Source organism: Branchiostoma lanceolatum, chromosome 4, assembly GCF_035083965.1.
Source record: "Branchiostoma lanceolatum isolate klBraLanc5 chromosome 4, klBraLanc5.hap2, whole genome shotgun sequence".
Classification (NCBI taxonomy): Eukaryota; Metazoa; Chordata; class Leptocardii; order Amphioxiformes; family Branchiostomatidae; genus Branchiostoma; species Branchiostoma lanceolatum.
The window spans coordinates 23826301-23837568 of NC_089725.1; the positions used below are offsets into that span (position 1 = coordinate 23826301).

The 11268-nt window shown below is 43.1% G+C and overlaps 2 protein-coding genes across 2 annotated transcripts; one reads left to right on the plus strand and one right to left on the minus strand.

Annotated features, from left to right (window-relative positions):
- The first annotated feature begins 172 nt into the window (after positions 1–172).
- On the plus strand, positions 173–6010 carry LOC136433508 (uncharacterized). The gene is made up of 10 exons (XM_066425794.1): positions 173–644; positions 1058–1149; positions 1656–1707; positions 2119–2205; positions 2611–2813; positions 3360–3510; positions 3787–3894; positions 4146–4246; positions 4697–4808; positions 5150–6010. Exons 1-10 carry the CDS (start codon positions 498–500, stop codon positions 5720–5722), a joined length of 1626 nt encoding a protein of 541 aa, XP_066281891.1. The 5' UTR covers positions 173–497; the 3' UTR covers positions 5723–6010.
- LOC136433513 (uncharacterized) lies at positions 5763–10403 on the minus strand. Its single transcript, XM_066425801.1, has 4 exons — positions 10027–10403; positions 7227–7323; positions 6835–6961; positions 5763–6240 (listed from the first exon to the last, which is right to left on the minus strand). The coding sequence occupies exons 1-4, from the start codon at positions 10307–10309 to the stop codon at positions 6121–6123; spliced, it is 627 nt and encodes a 208-aa protein (XP_066281898.1). The 5' UTR covers positions 10310–10403; the 3' UTR covers positions 5763–6120.
- Between the last annotated feature and the right edge of the window lie 865 nt (positions 10404–11268).

Sequence of the window (11268 nt, forward strand, 5' to 3'; positions counted from 1 at the left end):
CATCCAAACATACATATATGGTAGCATTAAAGAAGATTTAACGATGTAGCTCATGAAATTTTATTGCTCATGAAAATAAAATCAATTTAAAAATGATAGACAAAGTTTTATTTTAAGGACTCATTTTACAGACTGGTTGTCTATATTGTGTATTCTACACTTCTGTGTATTTAGCTGCCGTCCTAAACCGGAAGTTAGGCTAATGATGTGGCGCGATGTTTGAACTGAAGGCAGCTCGCTCTTTCACACGGAAAGAAACTCGGTAAAATCTTCCACCCGAAGTCTGGTCATGTCACTTTCGTCAGTTGACTTTTCGCTTTACCTCTGCTTCAACGTTCTTCGGACATGAACCAATGTGGACTTGGACGACGCGGCTTTGGGTAGGTTTTGCTCTGAAGCCCCCTGAGTGATGACTCACAACGCGACGATTACAGGACACAAATTATAGCACGCTAGCACTGAAAGAAGGAAGAAAAAACGCCCGGGTCGGACCAACTATGCCTAACTCAAAAGGTAATGTTGTCCATCGGATGAAAAGGAAGCACGTATCGAGGGCGTGCGGTGTTTGTGCGGGTGAATTATGTGAGAACGCCGACAAAGTTCGTCCTACCAACGCACGTGTGACGAGGCAAGCCGCCAGAGAGGTGAGGGTACTCCTAGTATAATTTAGTAATTTGTATTTCCTACGATCAAGGAGGTTAACCTCCTTGATACGATTGACTACATTTAACAACATTTGGGTTGTCATATTTATTAACGTTATATCATATCAAAAATTATTGTTGTGTATGTCATTTCTAAATAATTTAACACATAGTTAGGATAACCAAATAAAAACAACTTTCTATGATTTGTATGATAATTTGCTATCAGGCCATCTTTATTATGGATGACATCCTCTGGGGGCTTCAAAACTGATGTGAGCATGCAAATAATAAAAAAAGTTGCCTTCAAAAATTATGAATAAGTTATATTAGTGTAAATACCGAGAGTTTATTGATGAATTCAAATATTTGTCTAAATAGAAATGATGGCCATGTTTTATTTTGATTTCCAGAAAGAACTGTCTGCCTGTGTTTGTCTTGGTATTCTGGGAGAAGACAACCTTCTGCACATCTTCAACCTCCTGTGTCTGAGGGATCTGATGAAGTAAGTTAGTCTGGGTATAATATGTCATGAAGGACTCATGATATATCAACGTACATCAGCATGAAAGTTCATTTGTGTTGGTAGTTAACATAGTGGAGATTTCAAACTGTGTTAAAACAATGTTTTAATTCTGTAAAATAAACATACCAGAAGATCTGCCAAGAGCAATGGAGGACAGAGAGGATTGGAGGAAGAGGGTTATGGCCATCCGTGAAACTCTCACGCCAAGATGATGATGATGATGTGTTGATAGGAATAGAAATACTGTACTACCAGTAGTACTTAGTAGGTGATATGGACATCATGCCCAGTGTGTTGATGCTCCTCAGCTTTTGGGTTCTGATTACACCTAAGACACTATTGACATCATCGTCACATGCAATGGACATTTGATAGAGATGGAAGTCAAAGTAATCACTCTGTGTATTGACACGGTTTAGACTTGTGAAACTGATTTGCCATAATTACCCTGTTTTAATCATGCTCTCTCTTTTCTGCATCCACAGTGTTAGCAGGACATGCAACAAATTCCATAAGTTAGCACACACAAAACATCTGGTGAGACCTCTGAATTATTGTCGCAGTGATGATTATAAATAATACTACTGAAACTTTAACACTTCAATTTCAAAAACACCTTTGCATGTGTGATAGTACAGTATCTGGTAAGACAATTTACAATACCTGAACAAATGATAATGTAAGTCATAGTGACTGTCTTTTCACTTTTTGGTAGAATCAAGATAAATGTTGGACTGTTTGGTACATGTACATGTACTTCTTCATACTTGATTAGACTGTAGGTGTAGAGAGGGTAAATACGCCAAAAATAATTACTCAAGCAACTGGAAAAAATTTTGAAACAGTCAGATGTTTCAGATAGCATCCACTGTCTTTCGTCAGTAAGGGTAAATAGTCCAAAAACAGTAGTCAGCTACGTGCATGTAATATTACCATGTGTTATTCCAGTGGACGAATGTTTCCCTGAGGAATACAAGTATCCACTGCTGGCGGGGAGCTGTGAAGATGTTCAACAAGTTCAGCACCATAAGACTGGTGAAAGTTGTTTTTTTACATTGCCTGATTTGCCCAGCAAAGTGCATTGTATTATATATGTAAGTACCTTTGTGGTACATTACCAGACATGTTCTTTCTGTTCATTTCTTCAACAATCCTTCTTGATGTATATAACATGGCCACCAGACCTACCCCCCCCCCCTAAATGGACCTCCCAAGCAATGTTTTCCCATTGCCACTTGAGTTATATTATATTGATAGGTAAGATGTTTCATGTTTCCTCTTCTCAGTCAATACCATCAGACTCTCTGATTGCCATGTTGTGAATAAAGCTCCTCCAGTTAGAGTTGCACTTCTGCGCCTCTGAGTCACTCCTTAGCAGTCCTTGATTATTAACTGGTGCATAGCATGTTCATGGTTATGTGCATGTCTTTTGACTTTCAGGATCTCACCTGGATGAGAAAACGCCCTCCACACATTACCTCCCCACATTGGATCCTACTCACTCTGTCACACATCAAGTCCCTCAGGCAGCTGCACTTTGTGGACGAAGCCTTACCTGTAGAAGTGCTAGAAGCAGTACCAAGATTACTACCAGATCTGGATACACTTGTTGCAGAAATCGGCTGCTCTGTGTGGGATATGCAGTATGTCTTTGGAATACAGATTGGTATTTTGCATGTTGACACTGTGCTGTGATTGATGGTTAAGTTTTCTTTATCCCTACCTGTTAACTTGCTATCGTTAAAACTAGCTGCATTTCCTTGCTCATATATCAATGCCCGACTTTCCCCTGGGAAGTCTTCGGCATAAGGTTTTTGCAGCAGCAATAATGGAGACAAGGCACATACTTTTAATGGCTTTAAGTTCACAAGGATGTAATTTTACAGTATGCAGAAGATGGAGTGTTCACAGTGGTTTAAGTTAGCAGTTGAAACATTAGTAGCTAGTGGTACAGTCACATAACGGAAACACCAGTGCCTTTATGATACAATGTACAGTACATAGTGCTTATAATTAGACAAGGGGGTGTTCGTAGGCAGGCAGAAAATAGAACCAAAAAAATGGGGTGTTTTAAAGTTCCGCGGTGAATAGGTCACTGTGAAAACCAGAATACTGTATAAAACCACCACGAAAATGCTATGATTTACAGTATGTACCTGTTTTGCATAATTTTCCTTCGTGTATTTCAGGAATACCCCTGCCTTGGACTTTAAGAAGTTCTGCAGCATGAAGAATCTGCAGCAGCTGCAGTTGAAGGGAGCCTGTGGGATCAGGTTGCCAACATTCTCCTTCAGCAGGGGGCTGAATGAACTGTCCAAACTCACCAACCTACGTGTGCTGGTAGGGTCACTGCAACAACTACTATCAGTACCTGTGCACATTTCCTGTAGCTACCGTAACTATCTACATAGCATTTGCAGGAGTAAACTTCTGAAGAACATGCAGCAGAACATTTTGTGGTACATTGAAGCCCTGCAAAATGACTGTTATTGTCACAGTATCCTTGAAGGTGCCCAGGAAAACCAGTAACAACTGCTGTACTAGTTGGCTGCATGTTGTGAGCTTTATGGAGATGGACACTGTGACAGGAAAAGTCTGTTGGTCTTTATTCTGCAGTCCCTAACTACCCTGCAAGGTGTTTCAGCCAACATGTTTGACTTCCTGCCGGCCCTGGTTCATCTCCACACGTTAAGGCTGGGGAACTGCACACACTGGGACCTGGAGGTAAAGTACGGCAGGGCTGAAATGTTTCTGCCATGAATATCCTCTACTGGATTGAAAGATGGTACATGTATGTGTGTTTATACAAGTTTGTAAAGCAAAAGGATCATTTGAAGGCAAATCCAGCTTGTACACAGTGCTCATTGAACATACAAGTCAATAATGCAATAATGCAAAAATGAATCCATTGTTGATACTTTTGCATATCTCCTCTCCCCTTTCAGATCTGATACTGTGATCTGATACTGTTTCAGGTGTACCAGAACCTAGGTCAGCTGACGGGTCTCGAGCATCTGTACCTGGAGAACAGCGGTGCCAGTCCTGACATCTGTGTAGCACTTGGGAACCTGACAAGGTCAGTACTGTACAATGTACAGCTTCCATAAACACTGCTAGTTGTAAACTGTGGCTAGAGACTACAGTTGTATAAGGTTTATGCACCAAGCATTTTCAGTGTATCAAATAATCAATTTTTTGCCAATGAATTTGATTGAACCAGGAAAAAAGCAGACTAAAGCAATTTTTTTCAACTTTGTTATAATGTGTGATAATCTACCAAATAATCTCATACCGTTCATTACAAGTCGATAGTAATTGCATTAGCGTGGCTTGAACAGAACTTTTTGAAAATGTGTTGGTCTTCGCAAATGTGTGCAATATTCTTCTTGTAGGCTGAGCCAAAGTGAGTCTGTCAGCTTTACTTTTATCTGGCCTAACATTGACCATTCAAATGGCTAGTTTTAGCTTAAGAGAATCCATTACAGTTAAACTTCAGCTTAAAGATGAAGTGTTTTGTATCCTGTAGGCTGAAGGTCCTGGAGCTGGTGATCTTCATCTTGCCTGCAGACCTGTCAATCATCCTCCCCAGCCTGCCTCTCCTGCACACTGTTGTTCTTGTGCCTCATGTAGAGGAGGAGGTAAGTGTGGTGTACATTATAAATACGTATAGTATGTTTTGTTTCGTCATAATAGATAATGCCCTGTATTTTCAATGCTCATACTTCTGCATTCCTTCTTATGATCAGTGGATCTTTTATTGAAATGGCTTTTGGATGATCTGGGTTTTTTTTCCAGCCTCACAAGATTTTGAAGCATAGTGTCTAGTGCAGCCTTTTGTTTCTGATCATTTAGTTTTAAATTCAGAAGTATATCAGAAAAATACTTTATGACATATGAACTGTTGTGAAATTTCCTTGGAGGGAGAGTAAAAGACGGGCCAAAAGCTGTCAAATTTCAAGGCTCTTTCCCTTCTACACAGATGGGTGAGGTGAACTGTAACTGCCTGAGTATCATCCAGTCTCTGCAGTCTTGTAGTCAGCTCAGGAAGCTGAGGTGGGGTATCATAACCCACCAGAATCATCTCTCTCACACTCATGATGACAACACAGAGTCTGTTCCGATGCCATGTGGCTGTGTCTCATTGAATACAACCAATGAGCAGTTGGGGCAAACAGTATTAGGTGATGGTGAAGATGAAGGTTGCTTAGCTAATGAGGGCAACTCCAGTAAAAGCACAGATGAAAGTAATGGCGGCAAACCATCCACCCATACCATGACACTTAGGAGTTCTGATACAAAGGACACTGGCAGTGCAGGTATGGGTAAGAGGGTAGAACCTATAGATGACAGGAATCTGGATGATGCGTCAGACATCAGATCTGAGGAAGTTGTCTATGTGAACAAACACTTCCAGAGAGGAAGTGTTGATGATGCGTCATGTTCTGACTATGGGGAAGTGCTTGTTAGTGTGAACCAACTGAATAGAGTGCTGAAGCCCATGTTCCCTACAGCTGATGTGTCAGTATCTAGGATATATGTAGCTGAACAGTGACATCACAACAACCCAATCACTACTACATACTACACGCATGTTGAATCATTGTAACTTTATTCTGACAGCAGTGTGAAGAGTGCAATTCACTGTAAAAACTTTAATACTAGGTTGAAAGCCGTAACAAATATCATCAAACAAGGGGCACTGTTTTCTGTAGGATTTCAAATGATTTAGCTACAAGATGTATTTATTATATGAACTGAGAGTATGTGGTATTTGGGAAGCATGAAGACTGTTGCTTGTATCCTTATCACTTCTCATGCCTCATAAACGATTATTCATGGAGCACCTTTATGTATTTTCTCTATGTCCTAAAAGTGTTGTTTCCTCAAGTTACTTTCGAGTTTACGTCTTAGATTTGAAAACAGATCTGCAGTATGGAAGTGGTGACATGTTCAGTAGAAGAGGTCCGCCAGGTCGTAGTCCCCATGGTAGTAGATGAGCATGTAGTTGACCCGACGCCCGTACTCGTGGTAGCTGTAGTCCAGGTACTCTGGGCTGATGTACTGACAGACCTGGAGGATAGGACATACAGTTGTAACATCATGTGACAAAACTTTCTCATTGAGACTTTTTGTCTGTGTATATTATGTATATCTAGTAAAAACTGCCCAAGAAGACCACTTTGGGGACCGATAAAATGTCTCTGTGGACAGGTGGTTACTACTACAGACAGGATTCTTAATGCTTCTATCAATGGGAAAATCATCGAAGGGACCACCAAAAAGTGGTCACATTGTCTTTGAGGTCGCGGTATAGAGGTGTTCATTTTCACAGGTTTCACTATTTAAGTGTGTGCAAAAATTAGGCAGACCCTTTCTATTACCCCTCGCTTTCCCAAGGACTGACAGAACATGTTGTGTTCTCCACCTTTCTGACAGTACTTGGGATATGAAGCTGAACCGTTTCATTTTGTCAGTAATGTCAGTGCATAGAGTAGCAGTATGAACTATACCATCGGATAAATCCTAGTCCACACTTTAAAAAAGCAAACATGGCTTGCGATAGAAGGATTCATGTCTTGATGAAGGTAATAAAATGTTATCTCTTGTCAAAAAATAGTAATAATGAAATAAGAGATTAGGCAATCTGCAAAAACTGTTTTTCACCTGTCTCTCAGCGCAGCAGGCATCAGGGGCGTGGTCCACCACCTCTGGCACCGTCTCCAGATAACAGTGCCGAGACACTAGCTCCTTGTAGAAGAAAATGTCTCGGTCTTCTGTTGCCGGAATACACCTAGATAGATTCGAAAGAGCACATTGCTGATGAAAGGGTCGTGAAATTTAAGACATGCTGTTTTGCTGGAACCATCTATTAATGAATGAAAAGAGCCATATCTTAACTTTTTTGTGACACTTTATGCGTACTCCGGCCTCAAACTGCTTAGTGGACAGCTTAGTGATTTCCTGACACTTGACGCTTCCGTCAGGGAAAGTTGCCAAATTTTCTATAATTTGTTTTCGAAAGTAATGTTTTTGAAACTGGAAAATACCGCTCTCACCTTGTACAGACGGCCTCCCCATAGCTGCAGGTGCACATCCGGCACTTCTCGAACTCGACCCATGTGTCGCCGTCCTTTTCCCTCCATTTCGGACAGGCTACGGACGGAAACGGGCATGACTACCTTTACACATGCCAGTTTCCAGGCGGCATGCCAAGTTAATCAAACGTCCAAAGACCAGAATCATACAATAGTATCAGACTCTTTTTACAAATTCAGCATCGAGTGGGGTTTGAGTGTCCATTGTAAAACACTGATACTTACACGCCTCGTAAGAAACGAAACAAGGTCAAAGGTCACCAGACCAATGCCAGACTCTAAGATCAGGTCCTTTGGCCAATGGTTGGTCTCGCACGACTGGACTGAAGTCCTTACTGATGGCGACGCCCAAACCAAGACCAACAACTTTTACCATACACTGACAGTAATGATTGAACAGCACTTCCCAGTGAAGGTGACCAGATTACACTGCCGCGATAAACCTTGGATGAACACAGAGATCAAATCACTAATAAAGGAGCGACAAGAAGCCTTCAGGACTGGTAAAAACGACAAGTGGAAAACTCTGCGCAACAAGATTCAAAACAAAATCGGAAAAACGAGAAAAAACTACTACAGAAACAAAGTCAAGACTCTCCAAAAAGACAACCCATCAAAGTGGTACCAGGAAATTAAGAACATGACAAACTCTGGAAGGAAAAACCTTACCCTCAACATCGAAGGAATTCCTTCAGACGACTACAAGACTCTAGCCGACGAGATCAACAAGGCCCTGTGTGAAGTAACCTGCTCCCTGGAGCGACTGGACAGAGATAAGCTACCTGCGTTCCTTCCATCTGAACCAGTGGACCCAGTCCAGCCGTGGGATGTATACAACGAACTGCGTAAAATCAAAGTACGAAAAGCCGCCGGACCTGATAACATCCCAAACAGAGTGATTAAGGAGTTCGCATATGAGCTGTCAACACCCGTCACAGCGATCCTGAATGCATCGTTAGTTGAAGGATTAGTCCCCGTGCAGTGGCGACAAGCTAACGTTGTACCGCTACCTAAAACACGACCACCGTCAATCCAAGAACTCCGTCCTGTGTCCTTGACACCTGTACTGGCGAAGGTTGCTGAACGATTTGTAGCGGCGCGGCTCTACAAGGACATTAAACAACGCATAGACCCCAACCAGTTCGGCTGTCTCCCGGGTCGCTCTACGACACATTGTCTTGTTGACATTGTCAACAAGCTAACGAAGACGGCTGACCAGAGAGGTACAATCACAAGCCTTGTAACGACTGACTTCTCTAAGGCGTTTGATCGTGTGGATCACCACCTCGCGGTAACAAGTCTGCTTGACATGGGATTACGATCGTCACTTGCCAGCTGGCTCTGCAGTTTCCTTACCGAAAGAGCACAAAGAGTTGTTTACAACGGAGCCCACTCGGACTGGACTGTGACCACTTGTGGTCTTCCCCAGGGAACGGTGCTCGGCCCACTCATTTTTCTTGCCATCATCAACAACGCGTGCCAAGATGCCACAGCATCGCGGTGGAAGTTTGTTGATGACATGAATCTGGCAGAGAGCCGATTGATAGACGCGGCCTCCACCTTACAAACCGACCTTGACCATCTGACCACGTGGACAAACAACAGACAAATGAAACTACACCCCAAGAAGTGCAAAGTGATGCATGTATCGTTCTCCAAAGCCCATGTCCCACGACCACATTTCTTAATAGCTGGCGAACCACTGGCGGAAGTCCAAACTGTGAAACTACTTGGCTTGCACGTCCAAGCGGACCTCGGCTGGGAACTACATGTCAACCACGTGGTAAAGCAGGGCAATCGGAAACTGTACCTACTCAAGCGACTCAGGTGTTTCGACCTCTCCCGGGAGGAATTACTGACATGCTACAAGACCCTTGTGCGCCCAGCATTGGAATACGCCGCCCCTGCATGGCATGCCGGACTAACAACAGCACAACGCGCCAGGATAGAAACCCTCCAGAGAAGAGCCTGCCGGACCATACTTGGCCCTGCGTATAGCTCTTACAGGGAAGCGTGCAGCACCTTGGACTTGCCTACCCTAGACGCCCGGCGTCGTGACCTATGCCTCAACTTTGCTAAGAGACTGATAGTGACCGAGACATTCAGGGACTGGTTCCCACCTACCCGGGGCGAAATCAGCCAAAGAGACACCCGAAACAAACACCTCCTGGCCACCACAAGACCAAGGACTAAAAGATACCAGAACAGTCCGATACCCTTCATGACCACCCTACTAAACGGTTCATGAAGGGTATAGATTACAAATGCCAGTTGCTTAATATATGTATAATGATTATGTTTGTATTTAAACTTCCGACGTACCCGTCTTCAACCTACCTGTTTTAAGGTAGTGTTTACCTGTGATTTTAAGAACGCATTTATTGTTGATTAGGAACAATTATATTACCTTTGTATGTAACCGATAGATTGCCTAATGTCACTACTTTTTAAAAATAATGTTAAAAGTACGCAATTCAGCCTATGGCTGCGAGGTACTTCATGTTTTCCGAGCACAATGATCAAATAAAACCATTCATTCATATTTTCTCTCTACTTTTTAGGGTAATCGCGAGATACTCCATATCTAGATTACACACATCGTATATTTGTTCGTCAAGCCAAAAGTTTGTCTTTGCAATAAATGTCAAAACTTTCTAATCATAATGGCGGGACAATTCATTGGAGGCACCGAGCTGGTAAACTTTGAACTAAAATTGAAGAAATGTATTTTTTGGTGTGTTTAAAGTTTAAAGTTACTTACGAACTCGTGGGATGGGCTGAAACCCTGATCCTGACCCCTCCCAATATGCCGACCCTTCGTACACCGCCGACCCTTCGGATTCCTCAACAAAAATCTCCGGACCCGGCGTCGTAACTTCGGGCGCGCTCGGTTCGGTCGCGAACGCCTCGCCAGCGAACAGCTCGTCGACCCAGTCCGGCGGGAATGTGTAAGAGGGGACTTTTTCCGGCGGCGGCTCGGAAGAGGGTAGAGCCGAGCAGTGGCTGCACAAGACGGCCAGAAGGATGGCGAAGAACGGCTTCATTGCACAGGTCAGCTCAGCACCGGTGGAGCCCTGGGATCTCTGATTGTTACCCAAGTTTGGGCTCAACCTTTGCACTTTGGAAGATGCCGATACCTAGGGAAACGGCTAGCCCCCAGGTCGGTAATATTGACCCCTTCGGGCGATCATTGAAAACAACTTCTCTATTATTGACTCTTACAGTTTTTCAGTCTTACAGTAATTTGTATCATTATCAGAAAGCCAATAAAACTACTACTAAAACTACTACTTGTAAACATACGCACTGAAGAATCAACACGTATCACTCAACATCAACAGTAGCTGCGTGTTTCATCTGATGATATTTTTTACAAATTCTGTTCAGGTCCGACGTAAGTCCGGATCCATACAATAGTCCTAAAGTCCAGACGCCACAAATATTTACTTGCGGTCCGACTGATGATAACGGGAAGATTATCGGACATTGGCCTGCTGTGCCCCACACGTGACTGCGTGCGCGGCCTTAGGCCCCACTTCCACCGCACCGGCGATCGCTGAGCGACCGAAATTGGATTAGTGTGAACCTTGACTTATAATTGGAAGCCTGCACGATGTAAAGGTTTGATTTCAAAAGACAACCAAACTTACAAAGAGCACAAACGATCCGTTCTTTATCTATGAAATACGTTGAGCGACCTGTCAGATGTTTGGTCGCTCAGCGCCTCCAGTGGAAAGGTTTTTTCGGGGGAAGGTATAGTTCTGCCAGGGTGCCAAAACTGGCCTTGAGCTCGGTCAGTTGAACTGGCGTTTCATTATGCGGTGTCTCAGAAACTGGTTTTCCATCATGAACAAGTGGTGAGGAATCTGAGCTGCTGCGCTATAGGTCAGCGGTACTGGACTGACCGTGCTATTTTGAATGACTTTTCAAATTTGACCATGGCAGTGCACTAGATATGGTGTTCTGTCTATTATAGCCTTAGTAAAACTGTCTGTCTTCTCGT